This window comes from Sardina pilchardus, chromosome 9, assembly GCF_963854185.1.
Source record: "Sardina pilchardus chromosome 9, fSarPil1.1, whole genome shotgun sequence".
NCBI classification, from domain to species: domain Eukaryota; kingdom Metazoa; phylum Chordata; class Actinopteri; order Clupeiformes; family Clupeidae; genus Sardina; species Sardina pilchardus.
Genome location: NC_085002.1, coordinates 15,254,472 through 15,273,802, shown reverse-complemented (window position 1 = coordinate 15,273,802; position 19,331 = coordinate 15,254,472). Strand labels below are relative to the sequence as shown.

Sequence of the window (19,331 nt, the reverse complement as noted above, 5' to 3'; positions counted from 1 at the left end):
GTTGCCTATGGGGACTATTTTCAGATATCACTGCGCCCATGGTATCAAGTCTGATGGCTGATGGCTGACAGATCTGAAAGTCAGCATCAACATAACGTTGCGCTCTTGAGGAACTCAACAGATGATGTGATCTGCCAGCGCTTGCCAGAGAGGCATAGACTATGACTCGAGTGTAATATAAAGACCGACTGCCTACCAGAACAAGCTGTCTGCTATCCTGCTGGAAGCTGCCTTAACCAGCGTCACACCAACGTTAGAGGCAGGCAGGATCCGTCGCTATCGGAGACCGACTGAGAGTTGCTTATCGACTACAGTATGAGTTGGATTTCCAGCGTCTACTCCAGGCTACTCTAATCCGGACTGCTCAGGACTTCAGATCCATGTTTCACCTTGACGGACCTGGTTGGACTGTTCAAGTAGCCTACACCATGCTGTGATTGCTGTGTTACTTAGCGGCTAGGCCTACGGCAAGAATGTCGCTATAGTCCATGGCCTTGACTTGTTTGTTCTTGTCTAATGTCTGCATCTTGATGTCTGTGCCTACCCCTATGGTGCCTACAGGAACGCTGTGCGAATACGCCGCTCTGTCTGGCAACTGGCTATTTTGTGTTTGTAATTGTCTGTATTTTGAATTTCATTTTGTGAAGCGACCTTGGGTGTCTTGAAAGGCGCTTTAGAAATAAAATGTATTATTATTGTTTTGCCCTCGGAAAGGCAACGTGAGTCGAGAAGGGCATATGGGCAGCAACCTGCAACCTCCATGTGCATGTCCCTGGAAAGGCCCCTATAGTCTACTGATATTGCACTATTCCCACCCTCTTTTCAAGGCCACACTCCCTGTGGTGTGAATGAGCTTAGTGTTACTGACATTTGACCTTTACTCCTCTCAGTTGGTCTATCTGCAAAGGGGGCACAGGCTTGAGACCCGCCCCAACAGACTGCAGTGAAGCAATAGTGAAGTAGTGCTGCTCAGTCAGTGAGTGTTGAGCTCAGGCTGAATCATGTCTGCAGTCAGGACTGTGCTGATGCTATGGATCTGTGTAGGTTCATGGGTCAGTACTTATGGCGCTCTGGTTATCTCCAGGGACACAGAGGTTCTGGTAAGTACCTAAATACAGCTATTTCTCATTATGTGCCCAACTGGCCTTGCATGTGTTAGTCTGACAGGATTTGTAGGTACTGTATGATGTAAAGATTACAGATCGAAGTGTATCTCAGGAGAACTATAAACATGCATATCTAATTAATTAATCTTATTTGTGATCTTGAGAATTCATCAGCATTGCAGTGTATTGTCATTATCTGTTTTCTCTTTCAGATGAAACCTGATTCTACAAAACACATTGAGGTACTATCAGGATCTTTGGACAATTTAACTGTTCTTTTTTAAGTTTTTGGGTCTAAAATTGTGTTTTAACATCGAAAGCTATGTTTTGGTAAAGGGCAGTACCTTATAATCAATATTGCTGATATGCAAGCAAAGTAAACTTTGTTCTCTGCTGTCTGATGTTTGTTTAACAGAAGCGAAGTATAAATGATGCAGAGGTAAGGCATGGTCTCATATTTCCTTTTTAAATGTTTACATGGTAAGAGTAATCCACATTAAGTGTTTTTAGCATGTTGTTTTTCTTCGATAATAAGTATTTCTCAAAATGTTGATTTGATTGGCTTGACCTCTTCCTAGCGTTTGCTCTACAACATAGTTGTCATGTGTTAATGCAGATATACAGTACATGCACACATGCCCACACGCACACACACACACACACACACACACACACACACACACACACACACAGACCAGCTCCTTAACCACTACACAACACCACTATATACTGTATGGTATTATATATTAGGTTGTATACAGGTTGAAATTCAGAGTGTGAAGTTGGACTGCAAGGTGGCGTCTCGATTTGCGCATACAGTCATGACCACCAAAGCTCTGAATAAAGGCAACTCTTCTAAGGAAATATTCTTCGAGGTGGAACTCCCAAAGACTGCTTTCATCACCAACTTCAGCATGTCAGTTTTCTCTTTTGCGTTTTACACTATTTGTGTGTATTTTTTAAATATTTTCTAATAGCCCCCTGAGATACCTCAAGTAGTGTAATCACTACAAACTCAATCAATACATTTTTCAATAAATAGGCAATCGTATAGCCTACTGTTATGTAGCATTAAATTTCACTTTGAAATACAATAGCCTATTTTCAGGTTTACCCTGTAAGTTTGTAGTATTTAATTACCATTGTCTGAAATTTCTGTTGTTTTGTGTCTTTGTACCTTCTAGGGAAATTGAGGGGAAGACCTATGTGGGAGAGGTGAAGGAGAAGGAGAAGGCCAAGAAGCAGTATGAAAAGGCCGTGTCATCAGGACAGACCGCTGGACTGGTCAAGTAAGCAGCTTTGGATGAGCAGTTGTGAAGTGTTGAGAGTGTATCTTTGTCTCTCACGGTCACAACTGTTTGTTAATATGTTGGAATGTGTGTGTGTGTGTGTGTGTGTGTGTGTGTGTGTGTGTGTGTGTGTGTGTTGGTAGAAAGATGTAGGTCCTACAAATTTCTACTAACACATACACACACAGACACAGACGTGCACACACACACACACACACACACACACACACACTCTCCCCAGACTACCCACGCACGCACACACACACACGTGCACACATACTCACACACACACACACTCTCCAGACTAATGTTCTCAGTGGAGTTGTGAAGTGTTGTGACACTTTTATTTAGTTCTTCTCTCTGTATCCCACTTACTGTTGTTGTTTTTGTTTATGTGTGTGTGTTTGTGTGTGTGTGTGTGTGTGTGTGCGCGTGCTAGGGCATCAGGCAGAAAGATGGAGAAATTCTCAGTTTCAGTGAACATTGCAGCCCTTAGTCCGGTTATATTCACCCTGACGTATGAGGAATTGCTGAAGCGTCGCCTGGGGAACTACGAGATAATGACCCGTGTCAAACCAAAACAACTAGTCCAGCATTTTGAGGTAGAACCAATTTCACTGCTAATGTATAAACATTTTACCATGATGGTTATTTGAAACAATAGGCCAGTGTTAATTGTATACCTTCTTAGATTGTGGCAGATATCTACGAACCTCAAGGAATTGCCTTCCTGGATGCCTATGGGACATTCATCACCAATGAACTACAGCCCCTGGTGGAGAAAACTGTCACTGACAAAAAGGTGACCAAAAAACAAGCCAATGGAGATATTTCTTCCCTTATCATAATAATAAACATTACCTTGCTTTTGCTGAAATGTTACCATTTTACCTGTGTGGTGAACATTCAAATGAGGTTCAAAAATAAGAAACATTGCTGAAGAGTTTCTGCTTCCAATCCCATCTGACCCACATCAGGCTCATGTGTCATTCAGTCCAACGCTGGACCAGCAAAGGAAATGCCCTGACTGTGATGGCACTCTGATCGATGGGGACTTCTTCATAAAGTATGATGTGAACCGCGCAGAAAGCATTGGGGACATTCAGGTAAGAGAAAAAAAAACTTAAGCCATAGTAGTTCTTTATCAATAATCATATAGCCACATGAAGAGTCATATTATCATGTAAAATCAAGGTACTCCTTTGAGTCATTTCTTATTATTCCAGATAGCTAATGGCTACTTTGTGCATTATTTTGCACCTGCGGACATGCCACGAATTCCAAAGAATGTCGTGTTTGTGATAGACATCAGCGGATCCATGCATGGGCGGAAAATTGAGCAGGTGAGAGAGAACAAATTCCCCTTGAAGACTATGTAATTTCAATATCTTGAAGCATGTATGTACTTCTGACTTGCCTAGACACGCGAGGCGTTGCTGACCATATTGAGTGACTTGCACGAGGATGACTACTTTGGACTGGTTCTGTTTGATGACAAAATATCACCCTGGAGGCCATCTTTGACCATTGCCGACGAAGTTAATGTGTTGGCAGCAAAGAAGTTTGTGAAAACAATAGACTCAAACGGACGTGAGTCTTTTTTTTTAAAGAACTGTTTTTGTTCCTGATTTTCCACAAATCTTCTAGATGGTTGGGGGAAATAAGTCTGCTTCTCAGTCAAGCAAACCAGAATTAAGGTAGACTCTGGGCATATGACCTATATCCCACACTATATCATAGCATCTCTAACATTCATTCTTTGTGACTTATTAGATTAGATTCAACTTTATTGCCATTGTGCAGAGTACTTAGCCTAGAAATCTAGACGCCCCTAGCGGCAGCAAATGTAATTTGGCTGGCGGGGCAGTCTAGCAACGCTCCGTAGAGCTAAGGAGCTGAGAAATGGAAAATAAAAGCGGGCCAATCACAGCGTGTATAGAGTCAGTGGGTGGGCTTAACATAATGGTGACTGACATGCGACCAGAAGTTGCGACGGTAACGCATCCTGCTACTTGAACAAGAAGATGATTCGTTTAGCGTTATCCTATTGGGGGGAGGGAATTTGAAAGACAACTGTTTATCCCACCCCTCCGATTGAGCCCTGTCTACGGTGAGTGTCCAGACCCTACATCTTGATGTGGGTCTGGCTTGTCAGGCTACAGAGTACTAGTAAAGACAACTAAATGCAGTTTGCATCTAACCAAAAGTGCAAAAAAGCAGAAATGTTCAATGTTATATACAAAGTAGACAGGTAGTGCCGTATTAGTATCAGGCAAATAGTGCAGTGTAGACAGTAGGCCTAGTATATGGTTTACACAGTACATTAAATATAAATATGTGCAAGAGCAGAATAGGTATGGATATGAAGTAAGAACAGTGTATGAACAACATGTACAGATATGTGTAGTGTAGCAGTAACATTATAGAGTAGTAGGCTAATAATAGATGTAGCCTACGCTACTGCAAAGTGGCACAAAATATGACCACCACTCAGTTCTGCACATTCTCTCCGCCAAAAAAACCCGACATAGTGAGATTGTAAGTTGATGTCAGTAATTGTTGATGTTACCTTTTAGCTATGGGGAAGGAAAGGCGATATTGTAGCCTAGCGATATTGTACTTGTCTATTTCAACATTAACTGTGGCAGCTAAATACAGAGGTGGAAAAGTCCAGCTTCAGAAAGTAAGGCCGCGTTTAGACTGCCAGTTTAAAGTGACCCAAAAAGTAAATATGTCAATCCAAACCTCAGTCAGCTGCACAGAACAGGCCCTTAGGACGCCTGTGCAGATGCCATCAGGACTAGCAGTGTGCATTAGTCCTGCTCAGTGCTGCACTGGGGTGGGGGTGTGAGGGGCTGGTGATCTGCAGACACCACAGCCTTGATGGCCACCTCCTTGTTGTTCCTATCAAAGCAGCCATAGAAGTGGTTCAGCTTATCAGGCAAGGAGGTGTCGGTGGAGTTAGTAGATTTGTAGTGTGTGATGCCTGGATCCTGGATCCTTCTGACCTCACTGTTCATCCATGGCTTCTGATTAGGGAAAGTGATCATCCATTTGAGGGTGGTGACACTGTTGATGTTGGAGTTGATAAAGTCCAGAACATTATTAAAGAACATCAAACTGAAGGCTGTGAAAACATTATCTGTATTAATTGCTATTTGTCCTAATAATCAAGGTGTGCTGACTAAATGAAGCAGGAAAATATGAGAACAAACATACAATAGTGCATCAGTAAAGTGTAGGCTTATTCCTTTATTCGAGCCTGCAATACCGGAGACTATACTTTGTTTCACTTTGTGAACAGAGTCTGGCATCTCAAGATTGGGAAACATTTTCTTACATGTCTTGCATGGTAACAAGCATAAACTTGAATTAATTGCTCCAGCCTAACCAATCACATTGATCAGGGATTCCTAACGTTACTTCCTACTCTCCTAACCTTTACAAACTAATAATAAACCACATTGGCAGTTAACAAACAATGTAGGCCTACCTTTGCCGTAGATAAATTCTAAAATTCATAAAATGACTGTATTGTTTGATGTTTCCAGGTGTCACACTCACCACTACCATTAACCATTCAATTTTGAAACTATAGTGACATCCCCTTTCACCGTTGATTGGCCTGCCACCCATTGTACTCAAGGGAAACGTTACTGTTATGTATTTTTGTGTGCTAGAGACTAGTATCTCTCTAAAAGGTCAGAGAATCTAGGTTGGCATGGCCGGAAACCCTGCAAATACTGTAAATTTAATGAATTTTCATGTGTTTTGATTGTTTCTTCATGAAGTGACCAACATAAATGATGCAGTTCTCACTGCAGTTCAGATGATTGAGAAGGACACGCTGCATAATCTGCTCCCAGAAAAGAGTGTGTCGATGGTCATCCTACTGACAGATGGATATCCCAATACTGGTATATTTTCTCGAACATTCTCGTACAGTACATACAATACACCTTAGGCTACATGTCATTCATGAATATATGAGCAGTGACAGGAGGTCAATACAGTTACTGAAGATCAATCAGGCCTGAATCTCTGCATTCACTATATTTCCTCTGAGAAAAGGAGAGTCCGATACAGTCAAGATCCAACAGAACGTCAAAAATGCCATCGATGGGAATTTCTCCCTCTTCTCTCTGGGCTTTGGTTACGGCTTGGACTACGGCTTTTTGGATACAATGGCAAAGCAGAACGACGGACTGGCCCGCAGGATCTATGAGGCATCAGATGCAGCTGTGCAGCTGCAGGTGAATTTCACTACTCAACACTCAAAGAGCTCTTTCACATCTATACTTACAGTATACATTGGATAAACTGCACTGGAGCGCTAGTGGCATTGTTGAGGAGCTGGGATAGTGTGCAGAAGCCTGAGAAGTTGTGGGTTCAATTTCCAGCTTCTACTGCCGCGCCCTTAAGCAGGTGCTTAAGCCAGAGTTTCTCCAAGAACAATGGCTCTTGTAATATAATTGACGTACGTAAGTTGGTTTTGGTAGAAGCATCTGCTAAATGAATGAATGTAAATGCACTGAATCCCAAAACAACTCCTCATTATTGTCATCATTGAAAGAACACAGAACAGTCACTTCTGTTTTATTTGGTAAGGCAATGGTAATGTCTGAATTCTCTGAAATAAGTTCAATAAATGATTATACAGCCCAACTCTGACCTAAAGCTCTCTCGCCCAGGGATTTTATGATGAGGTAGCCAGCCCTCTTCTGTCGGATGTGCACTTCAAATATCCAGAAAATGCAGTGAACTCTTTGACAAACAGCGATTTTAAGATGCTCTTCAACGGTTCTGAGATTGTGGTGGCGGGTCAACTGACTGAATATGACGTGGACAACTTTCTTATTGAAGTGTCAGGACAAGGGGTGAGGTGTTGCTTTCCTTCTCATATGGCATCTTATGTCACATCATGTTGTAGTGGAGTTTAAAAGTGTAAACACTTCCCAGTTCTCTTAGTCACGTATTATAAACATCCTATCACAGTGATGAATTTCTAATTTTGAAAATTGCCATAATTTATAAATTCTTCAACTTACAACAGCATACTGAAAAATCAGAGTCTCTGTCTGTCTTCGTTACCTTACTGAATAAGTGAAGCATTTTTTATACTGTATATGTGGTAGTTAATATTGCTCACTATACTGTATTTATTTTAAACTGACTTTCCCAGCTGGATGACTACATGCTACAGGGCAAAGCAACTGCCCTGGAGTGGGATGACACATTCCCAGAGCAGGAGTATATCTTTGGGGACTTCACAGAGCGTCTGTGGGCCTACCTCACTATTGAGCAACTCATGGAAAAGAAGTCAGTGAACCTTGCAATTATGGTTATGTTATGTTGACTTCTTCATGTGACACACATTAACATACAAACATACACATACACACACACACACACACACACACACACACATATTCATGCATTCAAGGGGTCATCATTTAAAAAAAAATAATGTTTACCATGGCATAGCTCAATAATGACAGTTTTATATGTAAAATAGACATACAGCTACCTTCAAATCCAAAATGTTTTCTATCGGCACTTTAGGTACGCCCCCAAGGGTCAGGCTCTGAGTGTTTCATGGCACACTATGCAAGATTTTCACCTTTATAAAACCTTTACGAAGCTAATTTGATGGTACAGTAAACAAACTTGTAATGGGGAATCGTTCACCTACTGTAGCATAGCCATACAGCATAGATAGATGCTGAGAGTCGCTAACGAGCGAACCAGCCATGCAACTGGAATAGCGTCCCAAATCATATTGCGAGAATTGAGAAACACCTTGTCAGTAGACATAGCTCTTTGGAGATCTGCTGTGAGTCTGTTGTTAAACCATTCACCTCCACAATGAAAACATTGAAAGCTTCAATGTATGTTCATTGTATACAGAGAGAATAAGTCACAAGAAGTAGGCTATTTACAACAGCAGAGTAAAATATAAATATATTGCAAATCTAGGGGTCGCCAAAAATTCCTGAACCTGCATAGTATACTGTACCTTTAACACCAAATTACCACCCTCTTCAAAAGTGTCAGATGTGTTCATTAGTCTATCACATGTTGGTTTTTACACCTATGTTTAATGTGTCATAAGTATTTTTGGTTGGTTGGTGTGAATTAATACCAAAGCACCCTCTTCAAACGTCAGTGTCAGATGTGTTCATTAGTCTACAGCGTTTTACACCTTTTTTGAGTGTCATAATTATTTTTGGTTGGTAGTTGGTGTGAATTAACACCAAATCGGCACCCTCTTTAAATGTTGGAGTTGGTGCCAGATGCGCTCACTATTATAGGTCATGTTTTACACTTATTTTGAATGTGCTTTAAGTTGGTTTTTGGTGAGAGTGAATTGACACCAAATGAGCACCTCCAAACATTGCAGTCGATGTTGTTCTTATATGCCCTTGCAATGGAAAGGAACAATGTAGGAGGACTGAGATACAGTATCTCACACAGGTTATGTGATACATGTCTGAATTGGGCCCCTCAATTATATAAGTATAACATAATTGAACTAGAAAAGCACCCAGAGAGTGCAGACCTCTGTCTGCCTTGTTCTTCCTAGGTTGTCATACATTTGAACCTAAACTATTCAGATCGCCACCACGTGGCCATACCATGCCATTACACCACTAAGCTAAATACATAAACGCCTCCGGAATCCCGACGGAATTACGGACCACTCCCAAAATGTATTTGTTTCTTCCTTGGGCCATGTCCGACCTTTCCTGAAAATTTCATCGAAAACCATCCAACACTTTTTGAGTTATCTTGCTAACAAATAGACAGACAAACAGACAGACAAACAGACAAAAAGACCGACAAAAAGACCAACGCCGGTCCCCGATGAAAACATACACCTCCTTGGCGGAGGTAATAATTATGAATTATGTTATTCACCCCTGATATCCCAGTGAGGCCCATCGGTCAAATAACACAGGTCATGCTGTGATGGTAATCATGTGTGATAATCATGCTTTGTAACTGGCATCTTTTTTTTACAGCAAGATGCTTGAATATGTTGATGGTTATGTAATTTGTCAATCTCAATCCGTCCATTTCTTTCCACAAAACCTGTAGTATAATCATTATTATACATTATAACCTTTAGCGTGAGGTTGGGACCCCATGTCATGACCTAGAGTAGATGCCCTTTTAGCTTTTTTGCCCCTGTCCTTTAAGAAGTCTGAGCATGTCACTGCAGAAGCATTTAATCCAATCTTTGGGGGACTGGTTCTTCCTCAATATCTCATTCTTCCGATTCTGGCTCAAATATGCAGTTAAATGTGTATGATCACCATGGGTCCATCGCTGCAGTAAATGGGTTTAACATAACCTTATTGTGACCCTGTAAAGCGGAACCAGTCGTTTCGGTAACATTTAGTAAATTAAGTTATTGTGCTCATGTGAACGGCCATGAACTAAGCTTTCCAACGATATGTATATCGAGGGTATTACACAAACTATCGCTAAGATAACCGCATCCAAAGTTGACATGGTTCTGCTGTCACGATATGCCAGAAGAGGAGAAATCACCTGTTTAAGCAGCGCGTGCACAATGGGAATGACAGCAAATGTGTTGAATCTTCGCCGGGTTTAACAGTCAAAACGTAGGTTTTTCAGTGAAATGCGTTGACGATATGAAACTGTAGACCGTATACAGCCGAATTATGCGAAAACGTGAAATTCAACATTTTAACCCGGAAGTTTGTTATTGTTGATTTTCTCAAAATAACGATGTGCGCAAAACGACTGATTTCGCTTTGAATGGTCACTTATGTTACCACTTCGAATGGGAGATTCCCAATCAATGTAAAGCTCACTTAAGTATTCATGTGGTTGCCAAATGCAAAGCACAAGATATCTGCTAAAATGAGCCATTTCATTAAGCAGCCTAATAGGGTTGTTAAATAGGCTTGTAAAATAACATGAGCATTTTTGACAGACCAAAGTTGCATACATTCTTTAATTAATATCATAGAGCAAGATAAAATACTCTGTTCATCCATTATAGTTGCCTTGAACATGCTTTTGTTGCCCATATGATTATCCTGATCATGGAACTACCCATACACATAACATAGCCTATACATGACCAAAACTAAACAAATTAAAGAGAGAAAAACTGAGAAAGAGAAAACATACTGACTCTGACATGAGGCTATCTTTCTCTGGGAAAGGAGGCCAGTTTATTCTCTCTGAGGTTTCGTTAGTTGCCAAACAATTTGACATAGGATTTGTTGCAGTATGTCACTGAGACATACCTAAAATGCTAAGCAACTTATCAGTTGTATCTCCATTCATTTAAAGAAGCTAGCTGAGCCTATAGAAAATGTATCACAACCTGTGTGATTATGCTGTTCATGTTGAGGCGCTCTGCACAATTTCAGAGATAAAGGTTCACCAGAAGAAAGGGCCAATGCTACTGCAGAGGCTCTGGACCTTTCCCTCAAGTACAACTTTGTCACTCCCCTCACATCCATGGTGGTCACCAAGCCAGAGAACGAGGAAAATCCAGATGATGTAATGATCGCAGACAAATTCACTGAAGGTGCTGACAATGTGAAAAGACATTATGTAAAAATCTGCAGAGGCTAGTCTGTTTGTGATATCCATACTATTGTCGAGTAATGCAAGTAAAAAAACATATAAGTAACTTGAGAGTAAACTATGCTATGTGCTACCATTGGTATGCACAGTGGGTTTTTTTTTAGTGGTGTTTTTTTGCATTGACACTGCATGCATGATACTGAATTATTGTATTATGGGGCAGATCTGTGTTGTAGATTGTTGTAGTCACATAACCAATGTGTATTTCTAAACAGAACAGAGGGGAAGACCTCAAAGTCAAGGTAAGAAACAAAGCTGCATGAATTCTCAGGTTGAAGCCTTAGTCGTCATTCAAAGAAGATTGAAAGCGTAAATTTGGATGCCATGGATAAATTCATTATCAGTGTTTTCAAATAAAGCAATGATGTCTTTAAGGTTACGTCCATCCTGTGGCCCATTATCCTGCTTATCCATCGTATTACGGTAAGTGTCCTTTCAGTGGTTTTATGTTATTAAAAGACAAACAGTGAGAGAAAAGGGGATCATAGAATGGTTGAATGGAACATTTTATCAATAATATCTGTAATGAACGCAGAAGGTACGCAGAAGAACTTTGGTCTGTTCAGTCTCTGGGTAGGCCTATGTGATGATGTGGGGCTATTTTAATTCCAAAGGCTACGGGAATTTTATCAGGATGCATACAGTAGTACTATGGATCCATGAAATAACTGTCTGTTCAAAATAGAAATCCACCTACCTGTAAGGGAATTTTACATGGTGTGTGTATAAGCATGTCCCCTGTGTTTCAAAAAAGAACATATATTTACATCCAGCCGTTATTCTCAAAACAAATGGCGTTGAGTGTTTTGGGATTACAATAATGCTTTTAGAATGTTTATAGTGTCTACTTCTGGCTAATTTTCACAAAACCCAAGCATTAAAAAGCCAAACAAATTACCTTTATCTGCAAATACAGCCATATAGCCTACTTCTGAAGTCCATCTAACTTCCAGTGAAGTACAGTTGCTGTGTGAAGCTGGAAGTGAGTTGGTGTGTATGTAAATTTCTGGCGTTAGAGGTACAGACCAGAGCCAAATAAGGTGCAGCCCCCGGGTTGTCGTCATCTTTTAGCTTTGTTGCGAGTCTCCCGTTTGACAGCGGCAGATTCAAGTTGGAACATTTCCATAGAATGGGATTTTAAGGTTCCCTGTATGTTTATTTTACATACAAAACTGCCATTATTCAACTATGCAGGAAAACTCGATTTTGCATTCTATGATCTATAAGTGCTCTTGTGGCAAGACACTAGAAACCCTTTCTGTCTATGTTTTTAGTGAATTAAAAGAGTGTGAAAAATATGATTTACACCTACTGTATACTGTGAACACTGAAACTGTGATATAAGATGCCCCAGATATATTTTTTAATGTAAATCAGTATTATTTTGCAGTCGATGGAGACCCTCATTTCATCATTGAGGTGCCAGAGAAGAATGATGCGCTGTGTTTTAATATTGACGAAAAGCCAGGAACCATTTTCAACCTAGTAAGCGATCCTGTGCTGGGTAAGGATATCTTTTAATACATAATTTGATTCTTGAGCATGCCTTAATGTACTTAAAATACATGAACAATGAGTGAGCCAAGAGTCTCTAAATAAAGGTATTTGATTTAATGATATTCACAGGCATTGTGGTGAATGGGCAAACCATTGGGGATAAGAAAGTTGACCCTGGGAGCAAAGTGAACACATACTTTGGCCGTTTTGGGATTGTTCACCAGGCGTTGGGCATAAAACTGGTGGTGAGCACAGATGGGATCACAGTGAGCTTGAACAAGAAAACAATGAAGTTCCTCTGGTCTGAACCGGCTGTAGCTAAAGCTGAGAAGTGAGTACTGTACATTTCTGGCATATGTCATTTCAGGCAATGTCAGGCATATTTTGGCAATGTCATAAAACATGGTGACATTCATGATCATACACCATTCATGAGATACACCATTGGTTCCATTAGCGCCAATGGTGTACCTTGTAAATTACTCTGTTAATGATGCCATGAATGGTACCAAACTTCTACAGTAGTACAAATAGGGTCTGTGCTCATCAAATGGGGCGTTGGAAAGTTTGTAAGTGCATCAGGAGTCTCTGCTTTAGTTCCTGCTCTGCTGCTGCCACCGCAGTAAATGTTCTGATTGTGCGAATTGTGGCAGTGCATGTTGTACTGTGAAGGAGTGCCTTTACAAATCTTGGGTACAAGCCGTGTTATTGCAACTGTGACAATTGTGCATTGTTGTTGAATCTCGGATCTTGTTGTGCAATGTGATACAGGCTGGATTTAAAGGTCCTATAGAATGGATGAATTGAGTATTGCACTGTGTTCTCTGATGTTAAAATAGTATATATTCAACTTTGATTTAAAAAAATAAACTCAATTGCAATTTTACAAGACTAATTAAAACCATATATTTAGGCTGGGTATTGAAATGGTCTGTTTGACTAAATGGCGCCCTCTTTGGCAACCCCAATTGAACTTCAATGGCTTTGCGAGGTCTGACATCACAAGCAAGCAGTTTTGCTGAATCGCCCATTTTTTTGTGTCTATTTCTAAGTTCAAGATTTCCATATGAAGGAGGGCACAACCATGCCTCATGTTCATGATAGCTCTTTGTTTATGCACAACCTCTCATAATTCATGAAAACCAAGAAAAAAAATATTTCCATTCTAGGTCACCTTTAATAGTCGGCCACTGGGTTGTTCAACAGTGCCTCACCTATGAAACAAGACATTTGAAACCTTTCTATGTATGTGCATGAAGTTTCGACCAAATGAGATAGGAAACTAGCCTGGGTTTTCCCATACTGCCTTGCGCGGTGATTTCAATCCCGCTGCTAAGCCAGTCTGGAAACTAACGCCCAAATGTTCGCCTGATGTTGGCGAACCAATCACAGAACATCCGAGAAGTTTCCGTTGCCTTCTTGCGTCTACATTCGACGCCAAAGGATTTACGGCAGCCCTTAGCGTTGCATATGAACGAGTTGGGTGAGCTATGCGTATTTGATAGACATCCGTGGTGCCCAATGAACGGATCTGGGCATTTTTTCAAATACGAGAAAATGAACGTCTGGTTGCCAGACCACGTCTCATTTGAGAAGTGGTAGGCGTTAGCCAGGCTAATAGGAAACAGGAAAAAATCAACAGGACTGGAGGCAGTGGAGATAAACAATGATACTATACATGGCTACTACAGTATGAAAAATTATAGGTCATATTAAGGTAAACTCAGATTAAAATGATTTTGTTCATATTCAACAGAACTAAGTTATGTGTAAATGCACATATTCAATGCTATTTCTACAACGTTGAGCCATAATTGATTTTAAAGTGATGTGAAAACACAACATTCTGACACGATTCTTTTGATTCACAGCATAGACCTGCATATCTCAATCGATCGTAGTCTGACGGTGACTCTGAAAGACTCTGTGAAGTTTGTCATCATTCTGCACAAGGTGTGGCATAAGCACCCGTACCACCAGGACTACTTGGGGTTCTACACCATAGATAGCCACCTGCTCTCCCCCAGGGTCCATGGACTGCTGGGTAAGACAGCAGCTGCTCTCAGCATCTCTGAGTTTGTTTTCATCGAATAGACGTTTCATAGCTAATAATAGCTCCTTTAATTACATTGCACATGTTCAACGAAACTAGTGGATGTAAATCGAAACGCTACCCTGGATTCCACTCACATTTACCAGCTAAATGACCATAGTTATTGCAGTTCAAATTCAGTCGGAGTGAGAACATTTGAATGTATTGAATTGTTGAGGTTTTATGTAAGTGTATGTGCCATATTCGCCATATTCTATGCTGTTCTAATTGACAACATCAATTCTTTATAGTAAGGGACTGTATTTATGGTATGGTACAATTAATTAATGAATTCATTCATTTATCGATTACCTACCTAATTTATGAAGCTATATACATTTTTGATTATGAAGATGTCAGAAATAACTGTATCAGGAAATGTTCAATTAATTGACCAGTCCACATACATCTAAAGTACAAATGATAAAATACAAATGAAGAGTTCTTTTCCAAAACGCTATATCCACCATTTTAATGAATTTTCATAAATCTATTTAATAATTTCTAATTTGGGTTATGTTTAGTTGAATTATCTTCACTCAATCAAAACAAAACAACTGCATTTTTATTGATATTACCTGAAATACACAATTAAATAACATGATTTTTAAATGTTTTCAAAAATGGATTTATTGCGTTTTGGAAAAGAGCTCTTCAAATATTGTGTGATAATGAAATACATGTCCGTAAGTTCATTGTTGGGGGCCAAGCAGCGAAGCTGCGAAGGCACCCATTGTGTTTCTATGTTTTCTTACTATTATAAACTATTATTATTATTCCTCTGTGCATTGAAATCAATGGCAGCCCATAGAACCGACTACGGGAAAGTTGTGAAATTTGGCACACTGATTAGGGACAGTCCCATTATTCATGTCACCAAATTTCATGTCGGCACCTCAAACTCTCTAGCGCCACCAACAGGTCAAAGTTGGACGTGTGTTCACGCACGTAACTTTTGACCCCTTGGGCCAATTTTTAAAAATCAGGTATCTTTGGAATCCTTGGACCAGCCCGAGTTCAACGCACCCTGTGACGTCATTTTCCGCCATGATGGATTTTCCGCCATTTTGGATTTTGTCAAAAACACTTATCAGCCTTTTCCTCCTACAGATTTTGTCCGATCGACACTAAACTTCACACACATACTCTACAGACCATCTTGTATTCTGGAATTATTTTTTATCTTCGGAACTATAACCGTTCGCCCGTAACAGCCAATCGAATTTCGCGGCGAAGCCGCCAAACAGGAAGTGGGCTCATATTTCAGCAACCCTTGCGCGCATCAAAAACTTGGTATGTGGACCCGGGACCGCATCAGGAGGACGCTCAAGAAATTTGGTGACCTTTGACCTCTAGTGGGCGCTGCAATTAGCCAAAAGGCATTTCGGCCTGTAGCTATTGATGTGTTTGGAATTAAAACTTGCTAGTGGTGTCTGGTAATACTGTGGAAGGTTCTTAGGCTAGCCCAGCTCAATTTGTGACATCAACATAATTGATTCTGCCACCATATTGGATTTAATCAAAACCCCTTAACCCTCTATGGTACGCATTATGATCTGAGGGGGCAAGATTTTTTTTGTAATGTTTTTCCTGCTTAGAAATAGTCACTTTAACAAAATTAATGAAGATTTTAAAAAATATATTTTTTATTTTGTTTTTATAAAAATGTTGCCTGTAGGCAACATTGTACCATAATGGAAAACATTAAACTATGTATGTTTTCTTATACAAAAGAATATGGCATATGTGTTTAGAACATATTTTTATATAGCCAGAGACATAGAAAGCAGAATTATGTAGTTTTTACACCATAATATTATCTATTTCTTGCAAAAAAGTATCATATAATTTTCACCCGTTGCCCACAGGCAACATTGTACCACTGTGGAACACTATCATAATCAAACTAAAATATGTTAAAATCATCATGTATATTATTTTAAATGACTATTTATAGAAATTGAAAGTAGAAAAAAGCATTACAATGAGTAAAAAACACCCTCCAACCCCTAAATGATATAAAGTATGGCCTACTGTGATTTCATTATGGTACAATGTTGCCTGTGGGCAACATACAGATTTTTGCTATTTTCTAAAATATACATTATTTTATATACAAAAAAATGATTGAAAATACATCTATGCTTGTCAATGAAGGCTGTACATTTTTTTGAAGGATGCAAACTTGAGGGAAATTAGTGAAATTCACACTTTTCTAGCGTGAAAATATGACACCCAGCCAAACGTGTGCATGTGCTGAAAGAAGTGTCAAACTAGCAGCCTGTGAGTCATGTGACCATTATTTTGCATTTCCATTGGTTAGTATTGAGTTGTCCAGTTCTTAAAGTGGTATTAACTTATTTAAGGGATGCCTCATTTTATTACAACAAGGCAAAATAGGCTATGTTGCCTACAGGCAACACCGTACCATAGAGGGTTAAACATTTCCACAGGTCACAAAATGTATCCGATCTGCACGAAACTTGACACGGGTGATCTTCAGCCCGAGTCTAATATAGGCCTTGCTTTTTCGGAATGATATCTTAAACCGTTCGCCCGCAATAGCCAATCAAAATTGACGGCGAAGCCGCCGAACAGGAAGTGGGCTTGCATCTCGGGCAATCTTGGGTTGTTTGACATCAAAATTCTTGTGACTGCTTAAAACTACATACCTGACTTAACAGCATTGAGTTACCATGGCAACTTTGGCCTTTTGATCTGCCTGCTTGGCCCCCACATTGCTGCTTGCAGCTATATTTGAAAATATTTTCTTCCTGTAAGATACTGTAATGTCTACCATATTGAACTGGTGGTTGTTGTTTTTTACAGGCCAGTTTTATCACAGTGTACAGTTTGAAGTGAGCAATCTCCATCCAGGAGAAGACCCTGAAAAACCTGATGCCACAATGGATATTAAAGGACACAAACTGACTGTGACTAGGTAAACATTCATCTTCCGTTTAATATGTTCAGAGAAACTGAAACAGATGCTGTTATGTATTTGACATTTCCTAAATACCCTGTTTTCTCAGAGGCTGGCAGAGAGACTTCCGTAGCGATGTGAAGAACGGAGAGAAAGTGCCCTGCTGGTTTGTACACAACAATGGAACTGGACTGATCGATGGGAGCCATGAAGACTATGTGGTGTCCAGCCTCTTTTAGCTGAAGACATTACATAGTTTTTCAAATGTACAATGGAGAAAACCTGATCGGTTTGCCTTTTGATTAATTGAATAAAAGTTATTGATAACTAAATAGACCAAATTAATGTTTGCCTTTAAAAAAAAATGTTGGGTATTTATACATACCCATACCCATGAATAGGTTTAGTCCGTTTTTTGTTCATGCAGATTTTGATTATATTTTTCAATAATTTTGTGTCAATGATTCCCGGGACACTGAAAGACCGGGCTGCACGAAACTTGATGGGCATGTAGCCCCAGAGGGATTACACAGAACCATTTATTATTATTATTATTGTTATTATTATTTTGCACAAGTGTAGGATAATTATGACACCCTCAGAATGCCGATGGCAAGATTTGTGGAATTCTGATCATGTCCACTGCCATATCACTTGTAGCAGGCATCAAGGTACCAGCTGAACTTTGTTTCATTGACAATACTTGAATAAAATCATGCTTATAGCCATCATGACTGTTATTGTCAGACAACCCCCCTATGAACAAAATATTTCTCCTGGCATGTTTTCTATGATGAGATGTATTCAAAACTTACTTAAAAGCAATTATAAGACACAATATGTTTTATAAAGCCTAATATAAGAAATATGCATGATCGCATCAAAACTAAAGAATAAAACAAGATGTACAGTGCTCAGCATATGTGAATATACCCATGCTAAAGTTGACTTAAAAGAGGAATAAAAAAAATCTTTTGGAAATTGATCTTAATGCCTTAATAATAAATAATAATTAATTTTCTTTGTGAATGAATAATGTATCGGAAATAAATAAATGTTCTCCTTAAAATACAGGTGGCATGTGAGTACACCCTTATGTTAAATTCCCATAGAGTCAACCAGATTTTTTGTGTTTTTTCAGTTAGCATATTAGCTGGTTTCATGCTTATTGAGCTCAATGCAAATCAAACCAGCCAGGCTGACTGAAAAAAAGAAAAACATACCAATCTCTAGGTACAGTATGGTGAAGGGTGTGTGATGATGTGGGGCTTTTTCAATTCCAAAGGCCAAGGGAACTTTATTGGGATGCATACTAGTATCCTGGATCTATGAAACAACGGGTCTTTAATAAAAATCTGTTTCCCATAAGGGTGTACTCACATGCCCCCTGTATTTTAAGGAAGAACATTCATTTATTTATGATACATTATTCATTCACAAAGAAAACAGGTGTCTTTAAAGGTTGGATTTCCCCTCATTTTTAAAATTCAATTTCCAAAAGATTTCCAGTATTCACATACTGAGCACTGTCACATGTAAAGGTGGCCCTTATATTGCCAGATAAGAGGTTAAATGTAAAGGTAGTCAAATTGCTCTAAAAACAGCGTCAGTCGTATAATTTAGGCTTTTACATGTATGATAACTTAGTCATAGACGTCAACGCATAATTTTTCCTCGGTCTGTTTCACGAATCACTGAAATCCTCCTCTGTATAAGACCTACAGTCATCTGCCAGTGAAAGCCATTCACTGCAGTGCCAGTAAATTTCTCCATAAATTCCCCTGAACCCTGGATTA

General features: G+C 39.6%; 1 protein-coding gene across 1 annotated transcript; it reads left to right on the top strand.

Moving 5' to 3' along the window:
• The first annotated feature begins 944 nt into the window (after window positions 1–944).
• On the top strand, window positions 945–17,794 carry LOC134092822 (inter-alpha-trypsin inhibitor heavy chain H3-like). The gene is made up of 22 exons (XM_062545920.1): window positions 945–1,100; window positions 1,319–1,348; window positions 1,522–1,545; window positions 1,868–2,022; window positions 2,291–2,395; window positions 2,835–2,997; window positions 3,087–3,197; window positions 3,373–3,501; window positions 3,622–3,738; window positions 3,817–3,985; window positions 6,187–6,312; window positions 6,467–6,648; window positions 7,087–7,272; window positions 7,578–7,714; window positions 10,804–10,964; window positions 11,239–11,265; window positions 11,399–11,446; window positions 12,414–12,527; window positions 12,650–12,851; window positions 14,392–14,564; window positions 17,442–17,553; window positions 17,645–17,794. The coding sequence occupies exons 1-22, from the start codon at window positions 1,002–1,004 to the stop codon at window positions 17,772–17,774; spliced, it is 2,700 nt and encodes an 899-aa protein (XP_062401904.1). The 5' UTR covers window positions 945–1,001; the 3' UTR covers window positions 17,775–17,794.
• The last annotated feature ends 1,537 nt before the right edge of the window (window positions 17,795–19,331 follow it).

Coding starts and splice junctions, on each gene's coding strand:
- LOC134092822 (XM_062545920.1), top strand. CDS start 1,002: ATGTCTGCAGTCAGGACTGTGCTGATGCTATGGATCTGTGTAGGTTCA. Junction 10,965..11,238: donor CGCAGACAAATTCACTGAAG/GTGCTGACAATG, acceptor ATTTCTAAACAG/AACAGAGGGGAAGACCTCAA. Junction 12,852..14,391: donor GCTGTAGCTAAAGCTGAGAA/GTGAGTACTGTA, acceptor TTTGATTCACAG/CATAGACCTGCATATCTCAA.